Source organism: Mobula hypostoma, chromosome 4 (assembly GCF_963921235.1).
Source record: "Mobula hypostoma chromosome 4, sMobHyp1.1, whole genome shotgun sequence".
Lineage (NCBI taxonomy): Eukaryota > Metazoa > Chordata > Chondrichthyes > Myliobatiformes > Myliobatidae > Mobula > Mobula hypostoma.
The window spans coordinates 8,214,780-8,242,031 of record NC_086100.1 but is presented as its reverse complement, the minus strand read 5'-3'; the positions used below and the strand labels follow the sequence as shown (position 1 = coordinate 8,242,031).

The following is a 27,252-nucleotide window of genomic DNA, read 5'->3' as shown; positions in this document are numbered from 1 at the left end:
AACTCCTTACAGACAGCACCGGAATTGAATTCTGAACTTTGAAACACCCTGAGCTACAATAGCATCATTCTAACTACTATGCTACTGCGGCGCCCCTTTAGAACAGAGCTGAGGAGGAACTTCTTCAGTCAGAAGGTGGTGAATCTGTGAAATTCATTGCCAATTCATTGCTGTGGAGACCATCACTGGGAATATTTAAAGCAGAGGTTAATAGGTTCTTGATTAGTCAGGGCATCGGAGAAGGCAGGAGAAGGGGATTGAGAGGGAAAATAAGTCAGCCACGATGGAATGGTGAAGCAAACACTGTAGGCCGAATGCCTCATCCGACTCTTACAGTCTTATGGTTAACTAGTGCATGTATCCATCATTCCCTGAGTTCAAAGAAAGGAATTTGCAGCCACTTCTGGTCAATATAACCTCATGACGAATCACTTAGAAACATTCAGTTTTTAAGAATCTGATAGCTAAGCTTTTATTTTGTTCTTTTCATACATCCCACAGAAATTGCTCTCCTCAAAAGCTTGGAGTGCCCCAGTAATATTACAGTACTGAATTGCTCCGTACCTTAGGAAAGACATAGAAGGTCAACACAGCCAGGAAAACACACCCTAAATAGCCAAGCAGAAAGATAGAGACTTGGCGGCAGAATCCATGGTGAATTGTTGGTGGGGGAGGCGGGTCCCAGTACCTCTTAACCCTCTTAATCAAATCCGTCTTTCGGGCAGGAGGAGATGTACCTGACGAGGAACTGTCAGAGAAAGTACTCCCCAGTTGACAGAGGACTGTGATGTTCACAGCTTATGATTGTGACATCTGTACCCGAGGTCATTGTTACACCTAAAACCCGGGTGATTGTGACATCGTACATTTGGAAAAATGTTTCACAGGGACACCAGGGCAATATTAACAGTCCTGGTTTGCATTGTCCAGATGGCAGAGTCTGTGTTGGGGATGAAATGGGTGATTAAACTAATTCAGATATGAAAAACTGCAGCTGGGATCAAAAGATAAACTTCTGGGGGAACTCAGTGGGTCTACAAGTCAACCCCCACCTGAGCCCATCTGCCAATAAGCCCCCCCCACAATAATCACTTGTCAGTTCTTGCCCCACACTTGTCCTTATCTTTTTAAACCGGCTTTCTCCCCCTCTTCTTTTAATACACGCTATTGAATCCACCTCTAACATCATCGTCGGCAGTGCACTCCACACACCCACCCCACTCTTTATGTGAAAAACTTACCTCTGACATCCCCCTTGTACCACAGTTTTAGCACCTTAAAACTGTGCCCCCTCGTGTTAGCCATACAGCCCAGGGAAAAAAGCCTTTGGGTATCCACACGATCAATGCCCCTCATCATTATATACATCTCAATCAGTGAATGAATGCTAAAGAAACAGGTTGGAGCATTTCCATATTTTATATATTTTTTTCATTTGAGTGGAAATCTTATTTTTAAGTACAGGTAAACAATGTTTTTGGATCCTAAATAAACCTGACCTATTTGGCAAAGTTTATTACTGATGTGTAAATTAATAATCAAAGCAGATAGACAGCAACAATTTACTATTAGTTTCTGATTTTAGTTGATCATCATCGCCCTCTCATGACTTGTTGAACATGGTCTTGTGAGTCCTCTCTTCCAATAGGTCCTTGAGCTGCAGTTCCTGAGAAATGAAAGAAACCGTAAATGATTTCAGTATCAGATTAGAAATGGAAACTGAATAAGATGAACAAGGTTGTTAGACCAGTTCTGTACTGTTGCAGGTTATCTAACCTCAGCTGCTCTCAGAGGCGGAGTGAAAATAGGGCATGAAACAACGACAGGGAAATTATTTCCAGTATTAAGACAAAATTTATTATTTAAGTAAGACTGCAAGATCAGATTAACATTTACTAAAAGGACTGATTGAATTTTTTAAGAGTGTGTATTATCTTGAGATTCTGGGTGAGTTTTCAAAAGCTTAGTTCCTTAAGGTTGTCATAGCTCCCATTACCTATTAAATGCTCCCAATGGTGTGCACATCAAATAACCTCTGACATCTTAGTCCAGCTTCTGGACTTCACATGTGGCTTGGCTACTAAACCCAGCAGAACCGTTTCGACTGACAGGAGAAGGGGCAAAGGCAGGTTACTGGCACATTAAAACCAGTCGCTTCGGGCAGATCGTCAGCCATGGTTGGCAGCTCATTTAGGAGAAGGAGAAGTGTGATCTCAAACTTCTGCTGCCTTGCAGCTATACCCACTCATGGGGAAGTCCTTGGGAGGAAACTCTGAGGAAAAATCCAGAGTTGGAGTTCCTAAGGCAGTCCTACGTTGGGTTCAATGCTGAGTGGCAACTCCTGTGACACCGCTGGTCCCAAACTGTATTGGTCTTTGTCATTCCTTTGGGTCATCAGCTGAGCGGAGAGCGGGAATCTGCTGCATAGGCAATAGCTTGCTCTCCATATTGTACTGCCCTGGCTTGCATCATCTACAGCTAGGAATTAGGATCCCACAACAGCAGTTACTGAATTTAAATCTAAGTAATGAAATGAAATTGAAATTACAAGTGGAAGTTTAGTAGTGTTTTCTATGAAATCACTGAACTGTCTAGTTCATTAATCTGCTTCCAGTAAGAGAATCAGCAGTACTAACCAGATCAGGCTTGATGTGTTAGACTCTTAATAGAGCTCAGACTTTAGACCCGTCATGCCTCAGTCTGACCACCTGGAGGAGCTGGAGTCCTCTTCCGCTGATTGATTATTTTCCCCTGTATCTTTTTTTAATTAACAGTTTTCCTCTGCCTTGTTTTGTTTGTCTATTTAAATCCTGCCTGCTTTGTTTGTCTTTGTCCAGTCTAGAGTTTACCAACCCTGCACGTATTGATTCTCGGGTCCAAGCCTCTCTCTTCTAATCAATCCCCAAGTAAAGATTCTTTGTTCAACTCCCATTCTCATTTCTGCTCTCCTCCGCACTTGGGGCCACCTGGTCTAAGTCTCTCCTGGTAGTTCACTCGTTAGGTGCAGAACTTCACCTTAATAAACCCCAGTTCAGACCCAGTTTGGCAACCATCACTTGTTACAGGAATGTTTTAGGAACAGCTTCTTCCCCTCCACCATGGACAATGAATGGACAATGAAAAATCGATTAACACTCTCACTATTTTTGAGTTTCATGGATAACAGAGAGGGATATTAAATTATTTATCCATGGATAGATTTTTAATGTCCTGGAATTCTGATTTTTTGTTGGAAAAGAACTCTGTTCTTTCTTATATTAAAAGGGCAGCATCAATCTAATAATGGTTCACAGGTGACTTGATTTATGGAATACAATGTGTAAAGCAGATGCTCAGCTTCTGAAGCAGGCCCGTAGCTTCAGTACACAACATGACTAGCCAAGCAACGTCACCACTGTTGCATTTATACATAAAAGCTCACTGAATTCTAGTACTAAAAATCCAAAGGCATCATTTAAATCAGGAATGTTGACATGTACACCCATTCTGGGCTGATTCTATCTGGATGCCATCAGCAGTTTAATTGAATAATATAGTTCTCCACTACAGAAAGCAGATATATAACTCCTGTTTTCTCCAGTCTGTAGTCACCAGGAAGTGTGAAGAATTAACACAGTGTGGTTAATGGAATCATAGATTCATCCTTTCTAAATGGGTTTACCAGTTTGGAAGCAACACACAGAATGCTGGAGGAACTTAGCAGGCCAGGCAGCATGGAAAAGAGTAAACAGTCAAAGTTTCAGGCCGAGACCCTTCTTCAGGACCAGCTTGTAATATGTCGGCAATCCCTGCACTCACATCACTTAATTAAGAGAAATATAAGATTGTGCCTGCGATCATGGGATAAGTTAGCTGTCAGAGCTTTGACACAAACTCCAGGCATCCTACTGTTTTGCAGTGATGCTGAAGTCTGCTTTAAGTTGGGCTGTTATACTGTTTGATATTTTCATGGGTAGAATTAAGAGCTGACTGTTGATCTCTCTGCCACCCATCTTTCTGCAAGAACAATTGATAAATGTTATAAATGTATTAGATGCGACCAGATGAAATAGAATGTAAATTGCTGCTACGTGCACAATATCCTTCAGCTATTCAGTCATTTTATATGCAGAAGTTAAGGACTACTCTAATGAGTCAACTGGTTTAAACAATGGGTCATTTTGATTTGGAAGATTCAGTACTGGTGTCAGTACCAGGGTGCTCAAAGCCTGTGCCCCTCAGCTATGTGGAGTATTTCGCCATGTATTCAACCTGAGCCTGAGGCTCCGTAGGGTTCCTGTGCTGTGGAAGACGTCCTGCCTTGTCCCTGTGCCGAAGACGCCGTGCCCCAGCGGCCTCAATGACTACAGACCGGTGGCATTAACCTCCCACATCATGAAGACCCTGGAGAGACTTGTTCTGGAGCTGCTCCGGCCTATGGTCAAGCCACACTTAGATCCCCTCCAGTTCGCCTACCAGTCCTGATTAGGAGTTGAGGATGCCATCGTCTACCTGCTGAACCGTGTCTACGCCCACCTGGACAAGCCAGCGAGCACTGTGAGGGTCATGCTTTTTGACTTCTCCAGTGCGTTCAACACCATCCGCCCTGCTCTGCTGGGGGAGAAGCTGACAGCGATTCAGGTGGATGCTTCCCTGGTATCATGGATTCTTGATTACCTGACTGGCAGACCACAGTACATGTGCTTGCAACACTGTGTGTCCGACAGAGTGATCAGCAGCACTGGGGCTCCACAGGGGACTGTCTTGTCTCCCTTTCTCTTCACCATTTACACCTCAGACTTCAACTACTACACAGAGTCTTGTCATCTTCAGAAGTTTTCGGATGACTCGGCCATAGTTGGATGCATCAGCAAGGGAGATGAGGCTGAGTACAGGGCTACAGTAGGAAACTTTGTCACATGGTGTGAACAGAATTATCTGCAGCTTAATGTGAAAAAGACTAAGGAGCTGGTGGTAGACTTGAGGAGAGCTAAGGTACCGGTGACCCCTATTTCCATCCAGGGGGTCAGTGTGGACATGGTGGAGGGATTACAAATACCTGGGGATACGAATTGACAATAAACTGGACTGGTCAAAGAACACTGAGGCTGTCTACAAGAAGGGTCAGGGCCGTCTCTATTCCCTGAGGAGACTGAGGTCCTTTAACATCTGCCGGACGATGCTGAGGATGTTCTACGAGTCTTTGGTGGTCAGTGCTATCATGTTTGCTGTTGTGTGCTGGGGCAGCAGGCTGAGGGTAGCAGACACCAACAGAATCAACAACTCATTCGTAAGGCCAGTAATGTTGTGGGGATGGAACTGGACTCTCTGACGGTGGTGTCTGAAAAGAGGATGCTGTCTAAGTTGCATGCCATCTTGGTCAATGTCTCCCATCCACTACATAATGGACTGGGTGGGCACAGGAGTATATTCAGCCAGAGACTCATTCCACCGAGATGCAGCACAGAGCGTCATAGGAAGTCATTTCTGCCTGTGGCCATCAAACTTTACAACTCCTCCCTTGGAGGGTCAGACACCCTGAGCCAACAGGCTGGTCCTGGACTTATTTCATAATTTATTGGCATAATTTACATATTACTATTTAACTATTTATGGTTTTATTACTATTTATTATTTATGGTGCAACTGTAACAAAAACTAATTTCCCCCAGGATCAATAAAGTACGACTTATGACTATGACTATGACTAAATCTATAGTTGATACAGAAACATAAAAGCTTATGGCACATGGAGACAAATTGGCCCATTGTCCCCAAACTATTCCAGCTGAACTCAGAAGGTTACCTGTAATTTCAAGCAGGTTTTTAATACTGATACTAGAATGGGAGGATTAACTTTTGAAGTAATGTGCACCCACCCCTCAGAGCTAAGAAGGAGAGGAGAATAGAATTAGAAAAGTATAATGGAGGGAAAAGCACTTGAATTGTGTTTCTGATTTTGTATTCTTTATATAGTGAGACCCCATGCCTAGGGAACAAAATTTTTAAATATTAATATAATTAAAACACTTGTAATCATCTAAGCACAAATTATAAACTGCAGCAATGAAAAAATAGGATACTTTCTAAATGAGCACATCTAAAAAATTAACTTTTGTTCCTGTGATGATTGCCCTTGTTTCAATAGTCTATTTCTAAATGTAAATTTTATTGAGAAGTAATTAATGACACAAACCTCTAAAGGCGCCACAATGTTAGAGATTAGAGATGTATAATACTATCAGAAACAGATACAGATTTTATTCTTTGCCAATCTGTTTGCAGTCACAAGGAAGACACAAATAGTGTTCCCAGTACTGTAAATGTGGTCTCACAAATGCCCATCATTACTGAAACATAACTTCACTACTTTTGTACTCAATTCTAAAATAAATCAATCAAAAATCAAAATCAGGTTTAATATCACTGGCATATGTCATGAAACGTGTTGTTTTGCAGCAACAGTACATTGCAATACATAATAATATAAAACTGTAAATTACAAATAGATGTATATATAAAACTATATTAAGTAGTGCAAAAAGAGATTTAAAATAGTGAGGTAGTGATCATGGGTTCATCGTGCATTCAGAGATCTGATGGTAGAGGGGAAGAAGCTGTTCCTAAAATGTTGAGTGTATACCTTCAGCCTCTTGTACCTCCTCGATGGTAGCAATGAAAATAGGGCATGTCCTGGGTGATGGGGCCCTTAATGATGAAATGCCTTCTTGAGGCATTGCCTGTTTAAGGTGTCCAGGATGCTGGGAGACCAGTGCCCATGATGGAGCTGGCTGAGTTTACAACTTTCTGAAGCTTTTTCTGATCCTGTGCAGTGGCCCCTCCATACCAGACGGTGATGCAGCCAGTTTGAATGCTCTCCATGGTACGTCTGTAGAAATTTGTGAGTCCTTGGTGACATACCAAGTCTCCTCAAACTCCGAATGAAATATAGCTATTGCCATGGATTTTTGTAATTTCATCAATATGTTGAACCCAGGGATAGTTGTTCATAAATGTTGACACGCAAGAACTTGGAACTGCTCACCCTTTCCACTGCTGATCCCTCGATGAGGTGTGCCCCCCCCCAGACTTCCACTGCCTGAAGTCAAGATCTACTCTTACTGATGTTGAGTGCAAGGTTACTGTTGCAACAGCACTCAATCAGCTGATCTATCTCACTCCTGTATGCCTCCTCATCACCATCTGAAATTCTGCTGACAATAGTGGTATAATCAGCAAATTTATAGGTAGTGTTTGAGCTGTGCCTAGCCATAGAGAGCGTAGAGAGAGTAGAGCAGTGGGATAAGCACATATTCTTGAACTGCACCAGTGTTGTCAGTGAGGAGGAGATGTTACTTCCAATCTGCACTGACTATGGTCTCCCAGTGAGGAAGTCAAGTATCCAGTTGCAGAGGGAGGTACAGAGGCCCAGGTTTCAGAGTTTGTTGATTGGAGTTGAGCATATGATTGTGTTAAATTCTGAACTGTAACCAATAATCAGTAGCCTGACGTAGATACTGCCATTGTCCAAGTAATCCATGGTTGAGTGTACAGCCAGTGAGATTGCATCCACTACAGTGTATATAACTATTGTGGCGACAGGCAAATTGCAGTGGATCTAGGTCCTTGCTCAGACAGGAGTTAATTCTGGCCATGACCAAGCTCTCAAAGCACTTCATCATAGTGGATGTGAGTGCCACAGGGCCACAGACATTGAGGCAGCTCACCCTGGTCTCCTTGGACATTGGTATGATTGTCACCTTTCTGGAGCAGGTAGGAGCCTTCAACTACAGCAATGAGAGATTGAAGATGTCCTTGAACGGTCATGCCATTTGGTTGGCACAGGTCTTCAGAGCACTACCAGGTACACCATCAGAGCCTGTTGCTCTGTGAAGGTTTACCCACTTGAAAGATATTCTGAAGTCGGTTTCCGAGATAGAGATCATGGAGTCGCCAGATAGAGCAGGGATTTGCACAGGTGTTGTTTTATTCGCTCCTTCAAAGCATAAAGGGTGTTGAGTTCATTTGAGAGGGAAGTATCGCAGCCATTCATGATGCTAGCTATTGTCTTGTAGGAAGTAACACCTGCAAACCTTGCCAGGGCTGATGTTCATTTGATTCCGTCTCTAACCTCAATCTGAATTATTTTCGCTCTCTTAATTTAGCTTTCTGAGGGTTGTATCTGGACTTCTTGCATAGTTCTGGATCTAAAATTCTCTAAGCTTTCGTAAATATTTGTTTATCAGTTCCCTAATCATTTGCCAATCCTGTAACTATGATACCAATCACAAACAAGAGAAAATCTTCAGATGTTAGAAATCCAAGCGACACACACAAAATGCTGGAGGAACTCAGCAGGCCAGGCAGCACCTATGGAAAAGAATACAGTCGGGGTTTTGGGCCAACACCGTTCATCAGGACTGTACTCTTTTTCTTAGATGCTGCCTGGCCTGCTGAGTTCCTCCAACATTTTGTGTGTGTGTCTAGGATACCAAGATCCTTCCACAGAGTTTGCAAATGCTTATCATGAGATAAGTGTTTCATTTTAGCTTTTCCTGCCAAAATGAATAATTTCACGGTTTCACAAATTATATTTCATTTGCCAAAAGTTTGCTCAGTCATTTAACCTAGCAGTACTCCTTTAAAGCCTTCTTGCTTCCTTTTCACACTTTTTTTCTGTCATTAGCAACCAAACATTCGGAGCTTTCCTTCAAGTAATTTATACAAAATGCAACCTCTTAAGTCCCAGCATACTGTAAATCTCTGCAACATACCACACATCTTGCCAATCAGAAGATTACCCATTTATGTTTACTTTCAGTTTACTGTTAGTCTGCCAATCTTCTATCCATGCCAGTACATTACCTCCCACAACATGAGACCAATAACCATTAATGCTGCATTTCATCAAATGCCTTAGAATCATACTCATAGAATACTACACTATAGAAACAAGTCCTTTCACACATCCAGTCTGTGCTGAACAACTAATCTGTCTAGTCCCATTGATCTGCACCTGGACCATAGCCCTCCGTACCACTCTCATACATGTACCTATCCAAATTTCTTTTAAACGTTGAAATTAACCCTGCGTTCACCACTTCCACTGGCAGCTTCTGAGGGCGGAGCTTAGTCAAGATGGCGCTAAACGGATACTCCTTTGCTTGCATCTTCGGAAACAGCTCTATTTCCATCTTTAATATCTTTGTTTTTCCCTTTCAGGGTTCTTTTGAAGTAACCTGGAGTTACACGCTGACTTCGGTTCCTTGTGGGAATGGGACCCGCTCTGGGGATTTCATGACTGGCCATTATCTGACATGCCAAGGGCGCGGACCAAGAGTTCAGCTTGCCTTTGGAGGCCTAGGATCTTGGGGCTCTGGAGATAGCCGGATCGAAGGTCGGTGTCCCAACAGATTGGTGTGTCCTGGGAGCCGGAAGATTTTTGGCTATGTGCCCAGAGACCTGAGATTTTTGGGCACAGAGCTCGGAAAAAGCGATGCAACGGACTTTTAACATCGTAAACCAGCAAGTTGTTTATTATGTCTCCCCTCTCGTTGTGAAATGAAGACATCTCTTTCTCCCTTATTAGGGAGAGAGAGAGCCTGTGGTATGTCGAATACCGGGTGAATGCGTAATCTTGGAGTACTGCAAGTCTGTGTCTTTGCTGTTGCTTTGCTCACACTTGAGTGCTCGGTGAAGGGTGCCAATGCATTTTTTGCTGGTGGGGGAGGGGGGATCATTGCTCGCTGCCACTTATGAGTGGGAAGGAGAGGAGCTGGGGGGTACTTTGGGGTTCTAACATTTAACTGTCATTCATTCTTTGGGGCACTCCTCTGTTATCATGGATGGTTGTGAAGAAAAAGCATTTCAGGATGTATATTGTATACGTTTCCCTGACATTAAATGTACCTTTGAAACCCTTGAGCTTGTTCCACACTCTCACTAGCATCTGAGTGAAGAAGTCCCCCCAATTTTCCCCTTAAGCATTTTACCTATCTCGCCCAGACTCAAGGGAAAAAGCCTGCTTGCATTTACCCTATCTATACGCCTCATAATTTTGTATACCTCTATCAAATCTCCCTTCAATCTTCTACATTCTAGTGAATAAGAGCATGAGACCACAATACATAGGAGTAGAATTAGGCCATCTGGCCCATCGAGTCTGCTCTGCCATTCAATAATCTTCTAACCGTCCCTATAACTTAGGTTCCCAAGTCCTGGCAACATCCTTGTAAATTTTGTCTGTGCTCTTTCAATCTTATTTACATTCTTCCTGTAGGCAGATGACCAAAACCGGACACAATGCTCTAGATTAGGTCTCACCATCGTCTTAGAAATTTTCAACATATCATCACAACTTCTGTACTCAATGCATTGATTTATGAAGGCCCTATCTACCTGTATCACTGGAAATCTAAATTTAGTACAGATACATTGGAGTTTGGCACTTTCTTACTTCTTTACCTGCAAGTGCTCTTGGAACAGGACTGTTGGGATTCAAGTGCTAACTTTCAAACCATATGAACTTTTTGACATTGGCAAATAGCTCACCATACGGGGATGAAGCAGGGAAATAATGGCTCTTGAAATGATTGTCATAGGACCGTAGGGAGTATGAGCACCTGTTCTTTTACTCACAGGCTTTTCAACATTTCTTCACTGAAAGGATAGAAACTATTTCGAATTCTCTATCCAAAACATCTCTAGAGGCTTAATAACTGAGTAAATTCAAGACAGAGATTGATATATGTTCAGATAACTAAATTTGGGAAATGGGGTTAATGCAGGAAAGTGATGTTGAGATCAAATTGTAGCCATAATCTTAATGAGTGCCAGAGACGGCACCAGGAACCAAATAGACCATTCCAACTTCTTACACCCTCATGGCCCAACATTCTCACACTTACACGGTGACAGTTGTCTGTTCAGTAAGTAATTTTAAAATAGTGTTTGTGAAGAGATTACAGTGCTATATAGGTGGGGAAAATCCCCTCGGGGCTTTGGTATAAATGACTGTCTATAGCAAGGTACAGAGCAAAGTAGGGCAGGGAGAATCCTCAGCCTAAAACAAGCAGACTTCTTTGTATAAATACAACCATTCAGAGAACACAGAGCAGTACAGCACAGTACAGTAATACATAGGCCCTCCACTGTTTTCTTCATCAATATCCCCATCTAAGAGTCTCCTAAATGTCCCTAGTTAATCTGCTTCTACCACTGTGTACAGAAACCTACCTCTAATATCCACCCTTATACATTCCTCCAATCACCTTGAAATTATGCCCTGTTGTATTAGCCATTTCCACCCCAGGCTAAAGTCTCCGGCTGTCCACTCTATCTATGCTTCTTATTATCTTATACATCTCTATCAAGTCACTTCTCAGCCTCCTTGACTCCAAACGGAAAAGCCTGAGCTCACTCAACCTATCTTCACGCTCTCTAATCCAGGCAGCTTCCTGGGACATCTCCTCTGTGACCTCTCAGAAGTTTTCATATCCTTCCTATAAGGAGACGACCAGAACTGAACACAATACTCTGAACACAAGTGTGGTCTAACCAAGGTTTTATGGATCTTCAATATTTCCTTGTGGTTCTTGAACTCCATCCCCTGACTAATGAAGGCCAAAGTACCATACACATTCCTTCACCACTATACATGACTTCTCATCTGCTTCCAAGCATCTGGATAAGGAACTATCCTTCATTATTTTCTTATTGGAGGCATGCATTAGGTATAAAATGGAACTCTTTGTTGAAGATAGCTTCACCTTCTGGTGACATGCCCTTTTCCTGATGCTGCCAGACCTAAGCCACAGTGAATTAAATGATATAACCATATGCTAGTTCCTTCAGGTTGCCATAGCCGGGGAGGTACTGAGGGTAAGTTCTCACAACCTATTAAATGCTCCCAGAGGCATGGGTCTCCAACAGCCTCTAACAACCAATTCCTGCACCTGGCCTTCATATGTGACTTAGCTACTAAGCCTGGCAGAACCATTTCCACTGACAGAAGAAGGGGCAAAGGCAGGTTACTGGCACCCTAGAACCAGTCACTTCAGGCAGATGAGGCTCAAGAGCTCATCTCGGAGAAGGAAAACTCTGATCTCAAACCTGCACTACTCTGTGGCTATACCTACTCATGGGGAAGGCTTCGGGACTAAATCCCGAGGAAAAATCCAGAGTGGGATTGAATCCCTCATTGAGTTCAACGCTGACTGGCAACTCCTGCGACACCACTGGTTCCAAGCTGTATCAGTGACTGCCATTCCTTTGGATTCAGCAATGGGATGGAGAGGGGGAGCCAGCTATAAGGGCAACAGATTGCTTTCAATATCATACTATTCTGGCTTGCATATCTCGTAGACAGCTAGGACACAACATCCATGGTCAACCCTGACCAACGGAGGGCCTCAACCATATGCAATGAGTCTAAGCAGGACTGGTGGATCTCAAAATTGTCTGTGGTACCAAAACCCCAAAACTTAAAATGGAACACCAGTAGATAATTCAGATTTCAAACACGTTAATGCAGCATGAACCAGCAAGTCCTGGAAATACAATTTGACATGCACTTCAAGCTGCAAGCTGCAACACAAAAGAGGATTTTTACTCAGCAGCCGCTGAAAAATCAGCCATATAGCTCTAGTAAATTGTTAAATGTGCACCACTACCCTTGTAGTGAGCTCTCAGGGTAACTCAGAGATCCATCAAGAGTTAGACCAAGGGGAAGCTACTTGCAGGACATCACAGTAATGCGGCCTATAGTTTTCCACGATGGGCCCTCCTAATTGGCAGAGCAGCACACACGTCTCATTCAATGACTGAGGATTAAACCAACTTAAAAAAGCTTAATTACTTAGTAAATAAAGAGAGAACTATTACAATGATACTTTATTCCTATTGGACCATAAGATATAGGAGCAGATTTAGGCTATTTGGCCCAGCAAGTCTGATCTGCTACTCTATCACCCTTCCCAACCCCATTCTCCTGTCTTCTCATAACCTTTGACGTCCTGACTAATCAGGAACCTATCAACCTCCATCTTAAATGTACACAATGACTTGGCCTGCACAGCTGTCTGTGGCAATGAATTCTACAGATTCACCACATTCTGGCTAAAGAAATTTTTCCTCATCTCTGTTCTAAAGGGGTATCCCTCTATTCTGAGGCTGTGACCTCTGGTCTTCAACCACTATACGAAACATCCTCTCCACATCCGCTCTATTGTAGTGTAGCTGGTGAAGAAGTAAGTACTTTAGTTATAACATTAAAATTTACGAGACTAGGATACGGTACCGGATGAGGCTTTATAAGATTTTGGTCATACTGCACTTGGAACATTGAGAGCAGTTTTGGGCCCCTTATCTAAGAAAAGATGTGCTGGCACTGGGGAAGGTCCAAAGGAGGTCCACGGGAATGTACCCAGAAATGAAAGTGTTAACATATGAGGAGCGATTGATGCCCCTGGGTCTGTACTCACAGGAGTCTAGAAGAATTGGGCAGGGGTCTCATTGAAACCTGACAAATATTGAAAGGCCTAGATAGGCTGGAAATAGTGGGAATATTTCCTATAACGGATGAGGCTAGGACCAGAGGGCACAGCCTCAGAATATAAGGACATCCCATTGGAACAAGATGAGGAGGAATTTCTTTAGCCAGAGGGTTTTGAATCTGTGGAATTCATTGCCACAGACAGCTGTGGCGGCCAAGTCATTGGGTACGTTTAAAGTGGAAGTTTTTGATTATTAAGGGTTGTAAAGGGTTCTGAGGAGAAGGCAAGAGAATGGGGTTGAGAGAAAAATAAATCACCCATGATTGAATGGGGTAGCAGACTCGATGGCCCAAATGGCCTAATTCTGCTCGTAAGTCTTATGGCCTTATGGTCAAATGTTTGACAACAAGATTGATGGAAGATGGTACTCAGCTAGGACAGTAGAGAAATAGAAGATCTAAAGATGACAGCATTGCAGTAGAAGGTGAAGATGGCATAGTTGCTACCGAGGCAGAATTTCTTTGAGAGATACTGGCAGAATCGGGGCTATGAAGATGTTGATGATGTGAATGATCAAATAACTGGAAATGTGTGATAACGAACTGCTGCTGGATAGTGGAGCTTGACCTGGGGAAGAGTGGCAGCATGGTCAGCTGGCAAGAACATAGTTGAAAGTATAGCAGCAGATGAACACAAATAATCCTGGTGAATAAAAAGGGTGACCACTGTTAAGTGCTTCTAGTACATGAAAAAGGTTGCTCAGAAAATATATGGCACCCTGGAACTTTAAAAATACAAAGGATTGTCTGATTTTTCATTCTTTAACTGGATGGAAAAGTAACTGTTAATTTCCTGTTGACTATCATTTCAAACACAGAATGCCTGATTGCAGAATCATCATTATGCTGTTGGTAGAAAGCAAAACAAGAAAAGGGGAGATGTGTACTTTAGCTTCTGTCTGGTAATCTGTGGTAATGGATCACCCATCCATTATTGTCTCTTTACAGTCCATTAAAAGCTACCCTTGAGCATCAAATTACCTTGATTTAAATGTACATAACGTGTTCTTTCATCAGTAGCATCCTCTGATGCGATTAGCGATGGTACAGGTAGTTCTGGGAGTACAGAGCATTGTTGTGCAGTTAACTGTGGCAGTACCAATGCATTCACAAGCTTCAGAGCAATCTTCTGTGATAAATTTTTCCCCAATCTATTCACAAAAGACAAAGAGAATTTACATTTTCTTCAATTATTAAAATGATTTGTTTATCATTCCAAGATCTTTTTAAATCATTTTTAAATTTGCTATTGCAGAATTCAATTTGCTGACAGAAACTTGTACATTTCATTTTGACTCCTGTATTTATCCCTGTTTTGTCTCCAATTGCTTTTCAGCATTCCCACTTGAATTAGCAAAGCACAATTTGACCCAGTGGGCAGACATTCTGAATAGCCGGCTTAGCTGGCAGTGGTATCAGAATGAGCAGGACTATAGTGGGTGCCCCAAATCTTCAGGCCATGCAGCTCAGGGACTAGTGTTACTATGATTTTGGTGCTACATCTGCTGGATCATAAATATATGTGTTGTGTGAGATTGTATATATTGTTTTGCACCGTGACCCTGGAGGAATGATATTTCATTCAGCTGTATACATGTGTATGGTTGAACAACAATCACACTTGGACTTGAAACTGTGGGGTTGGTACCACTTGCACAAGCAGTGTAGGCAACCCAGTCAATTATGGCACAGCAGTATTATCCATAGTTGCATGGGCGGGAAGCAAACATGGGAAAGAACCAATGAAAAGAGCGTTTTACTCTACTGTTCCTTTTGAGAACTTAGCCTTTGTTTTAATGTAATTGACCCCCTCAGTGCAGCAGTTACCATTGGATGCAAGACCACTAGTTCTATTCCAATACGTTTAATATAATGCAAGGCATTTCTCAGCCCCGAAATATGTAGTACCCCAGGCATAGTCTTTTGACTTCAGTTAGAAGGCGTGGTGGCGGCCATAGGGAATCAGAACATTCATTTACCTTCCCAATTATACCTCATGTCTTTATTCACATCAATATTTACGTCATTCTACAAATGCCCAGTTGAGAGCATCCTCCCAAGCTGCTTCACTGCATAGTATGGAAACTGCACTGTGGTGCACAGGAAGACTACAACAACTGCTTAAACCATCCTTGGCACCGGCCTACCTACCATTAAGGACATATATACAGAAAGGTGCCGGAAAAGGGTCAAAAACATTATGAAGGATCCCACCCAGCCTGCTCATGGACTGCATGTCCCATTCTGATCAATGAGGAGGCTACATAACATTCACGTCAGGACCACCAGACTCAAAAATAGCTACTTTCCCCAAGCAGGAAAGGCTGATCAACACCTCCACCCACTAACCCACCCCTTCACATCCCCAATCACTACTACTTCAGCATTTCCTGTCAGTTACCCTATAAACAGACACTCCTGTGTCTAGTGTCACTTTACTGACATATAATCAATCTATGTATTAAGCTACCTTATGTATTTTGTACTTATCGCATTATTAAATTGTTATTGTATTGGATCTAGAGTAACAATTATTTTGTTCCTTTACACTTGTGTACTTGAAATTGCATTAAATAATCTTGAATTCTACAGATAATGAGCCACACCATATACTGTACTACTTACCAGCTCCTGTCTGATATTTCTACCCGAGAAGTACTGAAGCGAAGGTTCGCATCTGATAAGAAAAACTAATTGAATCCAAATTCAATTAACAGACCATCTTCTTAAAAGCTTCCATGAATACAACATTCAGTGTTGTGTTTTAAAGTGCAAAAATTAATCTCCCCTGCCTATTTTGGAGAGACAGGAGCCTATCTTACTGTTCCTAAGAGCTTTGGTTCAATAAAACATACAGATTGATCCAGTGAAAACGGCAAAATCACTGTTTATGAAAGAAAAATGCATAAACTGCAGATATTCTGAGAAATGAGACAAATACTATGCACTTGTTTTGGGCAGTATCTGTTTCCAATTTATTGAACTGTCAGGATAACCATATACTGTATATGAAAGAAAAATGTGCTATAATTTAACTTTTACTGATAAACTCATACTGTTTTGGCCAAAGTTACAAAATATACCTGCTTTCCTATACGTTGTATGGATCTTACTGATTACTGGAAGTTGTTTTTTGAGGAGTTGAATGAGATATAACAACATATTTTACACACACACACACAAAGATGTATGAGATAAAATGGTATGAAATAATATCAAGATTCAAGACTGTCTAATGTCGTCTCCTGTATACAAGTGTAAAGGAGAATGAAAGAATTGTTAATCCGGATCCGATACAATTCCAAAAAAGCACAATAAGATAAAGAACAATCATAAAAAATACAATAAATATAAATAAATAAGATTGCTTATACACACAGATTGATTACATGTTCATAAAGTGACGCTAGACACAGGAGTGTCTGTACATAGGGTGACTGACAGGGAATGATAAAGTAGTGGTGGTCGGGGGTGTGGAGGGGTGGGTTAGTGGGTGGAGGTGTTGATCAGCCTCACTGCTTGGGGAAAGGAACTGTTTTTGGAGTCTGGTAGTCCTGACATGGATGCTGTGTACCCTCCTCCTTAATGGAAGTGGGTGGGATCCTTTGTGATGTTACTGGCCCATTTCTGGCACCTTTCTGAATATAAGCACTGTTGAGAGAAATATTAAACATGACCATCACATTGTAATGAGCTTTTCTTGCGTGGCTGAAAGAACAAAGGAGCAAATAATTTATAATTGTTTAAGATTGTTTCATTGTTTAATGTCGTTTCCAGTATACAGGCGTAAAGGAGAACCAAGTAATTGTTACTCTGGATCCGATGCAGCACAAACAAATTCAATGAGATAAAGAACACAATAATAATAAAAAACACATGAAATCGAAATACATATCATAGCTTATATACACAGATTGATTGTATGTCAGTGCTGTGTAGCCTCCTCCTTGATGAGAATGGGATGATCAGTCCAAGAGTTGGGGAAGGGGGATCCTTCATGACTGGCCTTTATCTGGCACCTTTCTGTCAGAGAAGTAACAATTGCAAGCATCCCAGAAATATAAGTTATTGCAGTAAGTGGATCTTCCAGTGTACATTAACAAATATTAAAGCAACGTACACAATATGTTGGATAAACACAGCAGGTCAGGCAGTCCGTAGATGCTGCCTGGCTTGCTGAGTTCCTTCAGTATTTTGCATGTGTGGCTCTGAATTCCCAGCATCTGCAGAATCTCATGTGTCTAACAAGTAGTGAATGCTGATTTTACCTCATAATACTTGTTTTGATATGTGCATCCACATTTATTGTAGGGGACACATTGGAAATCACTGAGTATGAAGCCTGGTAAGCATTCGCAGCCCTCAATGCTGGCTGCCTCACATTCTGAGGGAGCATCGAAGTCACCACACGAAGCAGGGCAGGCTGACATCTGCATATTGTACTGGCTGTTTTCTGGACATACTATCTCTGTGGATTGTAATGAAGCAAAAGATCATTGCATGTAAGTTAAATAAATAAATTTATGTAATTAGTAAAATAGATAAGCAAATGCCATTTATTTATTTATTTAGATGAAACTCCTTTTAACCCGGCGTCTCCAGAGATGCGGCTCGTTAGCCACCGAACTCAGTGAGAAAACTACCCCGTACATTATGGTCGATATGACTTGGGTTCCACCAAACCTGAGCCCCAATCTGTGTGAATACTGGGTAATTACTGCCCCCATGCAGTCACCCATCAGCAAGAAATAACAGACCATACACTGCATACAATTATAAATTTACAAAGTTCAGCTTTATAGAACAGTTAGTAGGAAAAAGAAAAGGAAAAAAATAAAAAGGGCCCTTTACAGTTAACCGAGTCCAAATGTACACTTAAGTTGGAACTCATCTTGAAGTTGTCTTTAACTCAAGCACTGGACCCACAGTTTGTGTGAAAGCACACACCACGTTCCAAATGTTGCTTGGGATCCATCTCGAACAAACGGGTTCCCCCACAGGAGTACTGGTCCTATCTCCTTGAGGCCATTCATCTGCACAAAGCACCTTGTGCAACAGGGACGGCATCTTCAGCCATCTTCCCTCCTGTCTTCTCCCAGCTCCCGCCAAAAAGACCTCAACCCACACCAGTGACCGTCACAAAAACTCTCTGCCCAATGTTCTCTAGAACCTTCTCCCGATTTCAGCATCCTGATTGGATGACAATGCATTCGTAAGAGTTCATCTTTAGCTCAAACCCAAATATGCTCTTATGGAACTGCTAAAATGAAATACCTTCAGCATGGCAGTAAAAATCTTAACCAGAGCGTTACATAGAGTTACAGGTCCTTCTGGCCAAGTGAGTGGCACTGCCCAGCAACCCACCTATTTACTAGTAGCCTAATCAAAGAACAATTTTCAAAGACCAATTAATCTACTAACCAGAACATTTTTTGACTGGGAGGAAACCGAAGCACCTGCAAGAAACCTACGCGGTTCACAGGGAGAAAGTACAAATTCCTTACAGATAGCCCTGGAATTGAACTCTGACGCCCCAAGTTGTAATAGCGTTGTGCTAACTGCTATGATACTGTAGCCCCCTATATGAAGATGATAACACTTTTCCCACAAATTCTGTAAAGTGTCCTCCAGGTTTTAATTTCTGTTTTTATTTCCAACTTCTGTGAAGGCGAGAAAGCAAAAACAGACAATCTTGTCAGCCCTTCTGTCTGAAAAATGGTTGCAAGTGCTTCAACCTTTTCTAAGGCACTCACATACTTATGCCCACTATTGGTATGGATGGCGATGCCCTTGCATTATGCTCCTCCCATTAGCTACTTGATTGTTCATCACCATTCATGACTAGATGTTGGACTGCAGAACCTCAATCAGATCTGTTGATTCTATGATCGCTAAGCTCTGTGTATTGCAGCTTTGTTTGGCTGGCACATATACATAGGCAGTGAAATGTATTGTAATTTAACTTTTACTGATAAAATCATACTGTCTTGGCCACAGGTACAAAGTATGCCTTTATGAATCTTACATTTTTTAAACAGGCTCAAGAACTGATTTCTGAAAGTTGTTTGGAGGAATTGAATTGGGTATAATAACATGGGTTACCTTTACACACACACAGTATAATATCAGAAAAATAACAATTGCAAGCTTCTCAGGAACATAAACTAGTGTACACTAACAACGATTAAAGCAACATATACAAAATGCTGGAGGAACAAAGCACTCAGGCATACTGTGAAGGTGAGAAAGCAAAAACCTATTTGAAGTCCTATTTAAGTGTGTCCAGTGCCGCTCCTGACATGGCTTTCTGCACCCACCTCACCGAACCAGGGTCGAACCTTTGCCTACCTTTATAGTAACAGTAGTTTGAACAATATGGGAGGGGGTTTCGGGTATGAGATTACACACAAAACATGTATACAAGAGCGGCTAGACAGTTTGGATCTGTATTCCATGAACTTCAGAACAATGAGGAATGACCTTATTCAAGTGTATGATTTTAAAGGAAGAGGAGTTTGACAGGGGATGGTTTCACAAGTTGAAGGATCACAAACAAGGGCATATAGTTACAAAATAATGGGTTGGTCATTTAAAGTTGAGGTGTGTAGAAATTTCTTTTTTGGGAGGGGTAGTGAATCTGTAGAAATTTCTGCACCTGAGGGTGGAGGATATATTTAAGGTGGGGATAGATAAATATTTGAATGATCAGGCACTGAGGTTTCTGGGGAGCTGGTACAGTAGAAAAATTGAGACCAGCTTAGAGCAGTCATGATCATATTGAAAGGCAGAGTAAGCTTGCGAGATCTGGTGACATGTTCCTAATCCTGTTTCCGCAGCACTTTCAGTACTATCTATCCCATTTGGCATGTTTGTATTGCTGCACAATTGTCCTCAGTGTGAACCACAGAGAGTATTCTAACTGCACCACCATCTGGAATGGACGGGCCACTGCACAGCATTGGAAAAACTGCAGAGGGTTGCAAGCAACCACTTCCATCACGGGCACTAGTTTCCCCACCATCAAGGACATCTTCACAAGACGATGCTTCAGAAAGGTAGCTTCCATCGTTATGAAACTCCATCACCCAGGACAGGCCCTCTTCTCATTGCTACCATCAAGGAGGTAGCACAGGAGCCTGAAGACAGACACTCAATGTTTCAGGAACAGCTTCTTCCCCTCTTCCATTAGATATCTGAATGGACACTATCTCAATATTTTCTTTTTTTTTTTGCTTTCTTTTTGCAGTACTTATTTAATATAAAAATGTATTTCTTCTTGTAATTTATTTTTTTTATTATTAAGTAATACACGTACTGCTGCTGCAACAAATTTCATGACATATGCCAGTGATATTAAACCTGATTCTGATTCTGAAGGGGTTGGGTCTGAATACTAATGGTCTCGGGGAAGAAGCAAGCTAATCCCTTTAATAATGACATATTTTGATAAGCAAAGCTCAAGCACAGAATAATGTTATTATGGAATTAAAATTGGATCATGTTTGACCTGGAGCTACCCCCACAGTGCAACATATTGCACTGTCTCGGATTGCAAGACCCTGCAGCGGATAGTGAGGTCAGCTGAGAAGATCATCAGGGTCTCTCTTCCCGCTATTACGGATATTTACACCACACGCTGCACCCGCAAAGCTAACAATATTGTGAAGGACCCCTTGCACCCCTCACACAAACTCTTCTCCCTCCTGCCATCTGGCAAAAGGTACTGAAGCATTCGAGCTCTCACAACCAGACTGTGCAACAGTTTCTTCCCCCAAGCCATCAGACTCCTCAACACCCAGAGTCTAGACTGACATCTATGTTGGTGCATGGCCAAGTGGTTAAGGCATTTGTCTAGTGATTTGAAGGTCACTAGTTCGAACCTTGGCTGAGGCAGCGTGTGTGTCCTTGAGCAAGGCACTTAACCACACATTGCTCTGCGGCAACACCGGTGCCAAGCTGTATGGGTCCTAATGCCTTGGACAACATTGGTGGCGTGGAGAGGGGAGACTTGCAGCATGGGCAACTGCTGGTCTACCATACAACCTTGCCCAGGCCTGTGCTCTGGAAACTTTCCAAGGCGCAAATCCATGGTCTCATGAGACTAACGGATGCCTATATAGACTGACATCTACATCATTTATTATTATGTTGTAATTTGTCCTCTACTGTGCCTATTGTCTTGTTTATTATTTACTGTACTGCCCTGCACTGTTTTGTGCACTTTATGTTGTCCTGAGTAGGTCTGTAGTCTAGTGCAGTTTTTATGTTGTTTTACATAGTCTAGTGTAGCCTCGTGCTGTCTCACATAGTCTAGTGTAGTTTTGTGTTGTTTCATGTAGCACTAGGGTCCTGGAGGAACGTTGTTTCGTTTTTACTGTGTACTGTACCAGCAGCTTATGGTCGAAATGACAATAAACTTGACTTGACTTGACTTGACTTGCCTCGATATTAAAAAAAAACATAATTGAATAGGGGGAAGATGAGAAATGCTCCCTCTCCCGGCTTCACATAGTGTTATCAGTTTTGCTCCTTCAGAACACTGGCAATATAACTCTGAGAGCATCAGGATAAATTCTTCTGCTCTTTCTGCTGAATATAGACTATCCTTGAGTGGAATACTTTTCTAGCACTTTCCAATTTATAGTTTGGTGTTTGCCATTCACAGTTACAAAGTATGATGCTTAAATTGTTCCCATGAATTTACGTGCAAGTATTTATTTGCCCTCTTTTTTTCCAATGTTAGCGGTTGATTTTCCAATGTAATATGGTTAATTGACAACAAATTTGCAATTGTTTCCAACACTTGATAAATATATTCAGGAGATATCTGCATTTTTGCTGCAGATGTATCTGCAGTTTTTTTTAATTTGGGGTAATTTTTATCAGCTGATGGATGAGCAGTTTAACAATCTAGAAATACTTTAACTTCCCCGATCTGTGGCCCACTTTCAATCCACTGATTTTCATGGATGGAAAACTGTGCTAGCTCTGTGCAGTGGATCTGGTCTCTGCAAACATAAGACCATAAGACCTAGGAGCAGAATTAGGATGTTCACCCCATCGAGTCTGCTTCATTATGGAAAAATTATTATCCCTCTCAATCCCATTCTCCTGCCTTCTCCCCCTAACCTCTGATGACGTATCAACCTCCATCTTAAAAATACCCAGTGACCTAGACTCCACAGATGGTAATGAATTCCACAGATTTGCCACACTTTGGGTAAAGAAATTTCTTCTAATGAGATAAGTGAGTAAGCTTTAATGGCTGTTGATGCAGGGTTCACATCTCACTCTAGAAACCTGAGCATAAAGCTAATTATCTTTATGGTCAGAGGTGACATCTTGCAGGTGGCACATTGTACTTGACCCCTTCTGTTGTCTTAGGTGAACACAGCATCTTCTTCAAAGAGGAAAGAAGCCTTATTTCCCTTTATTTTGACTAATATTTATCAATTCATTAGTCATTATTATCAAGATGTTGTGTGCAAACTGCTGTTTCATCACACTGTGGGTACAGCTTAAAACATATAAGCAATTAGCGTAATGCTACTGCAGCAGCAGCAATGACTGGGTTTTAATTCATGCTGCTGGCTGTAAGGAGTTAGTACGTTCTCTCCGAGACAATGTAAGCTCCCTTTCACATTCCAGAAATGTACAAGTTAGGGTTGATGAGTTGTGCGTGCCAGAAACATGACAGCGCTGTGGGCAGTCCCTAGCACATCCTCACTACTTTGACTTGATACAACTGACACATCTCACTGTATGTTTCGATGTATATGTGACAAATAAAGCTAATCTAAATCTTTAAACATTTCAGCAGACTTACCAAATTTCTAAGATTCATATCCAAATCTGTCTCTCTTTGCGCTCATTGGGTAAATGCTGCACTGGGAGCATTAGATCATCACTAATAACATCTAAGTGCACAGACTGATAGCTCATGCAAGCTTTTATTTATGAGAAATCTTCAAAAATAGAATACTCTAGTAAGTTACAACCTATGATCATGTTCAGTCACCTGAAATTATCCTCTATTATAATTACGAGGGGTGATTGATAAGTTTGTGGCCTAAGGTAGAAGGAGTCAGTTTTAGAAAACCTAGCACATTTACTTTACAACATAGTCCCCTCCTACATTTACACACTTAGTCCAGCGGTCGTGGAGCATACGGATCTTGGACCTCCAGAAAGTGTCCACAGCGGGGGTGATTGATACGTTCGTGGCCTAAGGTAGAAGGATATGAGTTACAACACACATAAAAATTGTTGGTGAACGCAACAGGCCAGGCAGCATCACTAGGAAGAGGTACAGTCGATGTTTCGGGCCGAGACCCTTCATCAGGACTAACTGAAAGAAGAGATAGTAAGAGATTTGAAAGTGGGAGGGGGAGGGGGAGATCCAAAATGATAGGAGTCTCCCAGCCATTACGCTGAACACCTACACTCTGTCCGCCAGAGAAAGCAGGATCTCCCAGTGGCCACACATTTTAATTTCACGTCCCATTCCCATTCTGACATGTCTATCCACTGCCTCCTCTACTGTAAAGATGAAGCCACACTCAGGTTGGAGGAACAACACCTTATATTCCGTCTGGGTAGCCTCCAACCTGATGGCATGAGCATCGACTTCTCTAACTTCCGCTAATGCCCCACCTCCCCCTCGTACCCCATCCGTTATTTATTTATTTATTATTATTACTTTTTTTTCTCTCTCCTTTTTCTCCCTCTGTCTCTCTCACTATATTCCTTGCCCATCCTCTGGGCTTCCCCGCTAGGCCTCCTGTCCCATGATCCTCTCATATCCCTTTTGCCAATCACCTGTCCAGCTCTTAGCTCCATCCCTACCCCTGCTGTCTTCTCCTATCATTTCAGATCTCCCCCTCCCCCTCCCACTTTCAAATCTCTTACTATCTCTTCTTTCAGTTAGTCCTGACGAAGGGTCTCGGCCCAAAACGTTGACTGTACCTCTTCCTAGTGATGCTGCCTGGCCTGTTGCATTCACCAGCAACTTTGATGTGTATTGTAACTCATATCCTTCTACCTTAGGCCATGAACTTATCAATTACCTCTGCTGTGGACACTTTCTGGAGGTCCAAGATCCGTATGCTCCACGACCGCTGGACTAAGTGTGTAAATGTAGGAGGGGACTATGTTGTAAAGTAAATGTGCTAGGTTTTCTAAAACTGACTCCTTCTACCTTAGGCCACGAACTTATCAATCACCCCTTGTAAAATGGGAAAAAATGAAAAGCTTTCCTACCACCGCATAGGTTTTAATTCACACTACATACTTAATGTTGGTGTGAATCTGTTTTTGGCAAAGCTTAAAGGATGTATGATAATCCCCCCTCATTTATCTCTTCTCCTCACCTGCCTATCGCTTCCCTGTGGTGTCCCTCCTCCTTCCCTTTCTCTCATGGTCCACTCTCCTCCCCTATCACATTCCTTCATCCCCAGTCCCTTACATTTTCCACCTATCACCTTCCAGCTTCTTACTTCATCCCCTCTCTCCCTCCCACTGGGTTTCACCTATCACCTTTGAACTTCTACTTCTTCCCTTTCCCATGCGTTCTTATTCTAGTGTCTTCCCCCATCCTTTCCAGTCATGAAGAAAGGTCTCAGCCTGAAATGTTAATTGTTTATTCCTCTCCATAGATGCTGCCTGTCTTGCTGAATTCCTCCAGTAATTTGTGTGTGTTACTCTGGATTTCCAGCATCTGCAGAATCTCTTGTGTTCTTGATGACACAGGGCAGGGTTACAATCTTCAGGATTTCTCACTCTGTCTCTCGCAAAGTCAATTGTTTTTGATGCTGATTCTGTATTCAAGAAGTCTGGTTTGGATCTGACTGCATCACATTAAAGCTGCAGCACGAAAGCCCCAGGACAGTGTTGAAGCATCACCTACCTTAGCTGTAAATACATATAAAATAGCAATCAAGTCCATACCACAGAGGGTGTCACTCCTCCAGTCTCCCAGAGTGACTCCTCGTTCTTGACAGTGTCGCGCATATTGTTCCAGGCTGAGGCACAGCACCTCACTGTTATTCAATAAGGCACACATACTGAGAATGCAGCTCCTGCAATTAAAAATGAAAAAATGACTATCCTTATTATTCATCACGTTTTATCTATCACGGGTGCAGCAGAAATGATCATGGGTGAAGGGTGAGAGAAGGGATCTGCTATAGTTTCTCGGTGGCCTTACTAATTCTGATCTTGACCATATCCTCTTCCAAGGTCCTCTTAAGCATCCATGTTAAGTGCTCCAATGCTGCCAGGTGTTTGCTACCTGGAATGTAACATTTGGAATTCTCCAGCTAAACATCTCCACCTCTTCCTCTACATATTAAGGAATTTTTAAATGTTTTTTACTACTACGATCTCCTTATGTGGCTTCTGTGGAACATCTTGCCATATTAGGTCTGGCATATAAATGCTAGAATGTAATGGCATCAATTTGGACTGTTGAACTGTGGTACCAAGCAGTGGATTAACAGAACTAACATTGGTTCTGGATGGATTTACAGCATTTGTTTCTTATTCTTTCATCCCATACCAGCAACCTTAATTACAAAAAGATCTACACTCAGTGGTCACTTTATTAGGTGGGGCAGTGGAACCCAGTATGCTCATTTGCTGCTGTAGCCCATCCATTTCAAGGTTCGATATGTGCATTCAGAGATGCTCTTCAGCACGCCACTGTTGTAAGGCATGGTTATTTGAGTTCCTGTCACCTTACTGTTAGCTTGAATCAGTCTGGCCATTCTCCTCTGATCTTTCTCATTAATAAGACATTATTGCCCACAAACTGCTGCTCACTGGATGTTTTCTTTCGCACCAGAGACTATTGTACACAAAAATCCCGGGAGATCAGCAGTTTCTGAGATACTGAAACCACCCTGTCTGGCACCAAAATCATTCCACAGTTAAAGTTGCTTTGATTACATTTTTTCCCATTTCTGAAGTTGGATCTGAACAACAACTGAACCTCTTGACCATGTCTGCATGTTTTTCAGCATTGAGTTGCTGTCACATGATTGGCTGATTACGTATCTGCATTAATGAGCAGGTATAGTGGCTACTGAGTGTATATTGCAAAGTGCTAGTTGTCTTTAATAAACTCTCTAGTCTAACACTAGAAAGGAGTGTTTTGCCATTTTCTCCCTCCCACTGGCATTGATTGCTTACTTTTAGAATGCAAGGAAAGTTAGTCCAGGAATAGGCTACCAGTCCACCAATAAATATGACCATGGCTGAACTATGCTGGCTTCAATTCCATTACTGTAGTGTTTCTCTATAACCCCCAAATCCCTCAGCTTACAAAGATTTGTCAAACTCCACCTCAAATATATCGAATGATCTGGCCTCCACTACCCTCGTAGCAAAGAACTCCAGAAATTCACTGCCTCTGACACAAATTTCTATGCAACTCAATTTTGAGTTACTGTTTCCTTATTTTGTAGCTATGTCCCTTTGTTTATATTTGTTTTTACTTTACACATAGTCATAGTCATACTTTATTGATCCCGGGGGAAATTGATTTTCGTTACCAGTTGCACCATAAATAATTAAATAGTAATACCTTCAAATAAGCTTCATTGGTAAGCTACTTTGTAAGCCACCCCAGACAGTGGGGAGCTAGATAAAGTTAAGGCATATTTTTCAAACTATGTGGTCTATAATTAAATTTGATACGTTATTGGTGTATGTAAAAATGATAT

At 41.9% G+C, this 27,252-nt stretch overlaps 1 protein-coding gene across 1 annotated transcript in view; it reads right to left on the bottom strand.

The window, feature by feature from the left end:
• Positions 1–463: 463 nt before the first annotated feature.
• Positions 464–27,252, bottom strand: part of LOC134345114 (uncharacterized) — a 154,722-nt gene continuing 127,933 nt past the window's right edge. The window contains exons 98-101 of the mRNA XM_063045289.1: positions 25,478–25,608; positions 17,800–17,999; positions 14,513–14,682; positions 464–1,666 (exon numbers count right to left, since the gene is read on the bottom strand). Coding sequence (XP_062901359.1) covers positions 14,545–14,682; positions 17,800–17,999; positions 25,478–25,608 — 469 coding nt within the window. The 3' untranslated portion in view covers positions 464–1,666; positions 14,513–14,544. The remainder of the gene's footprint in view (positions 1,667–14,512; positions 14,683–17,799; positions 18,000–25,477; positions 25,609–27,252) is intronic.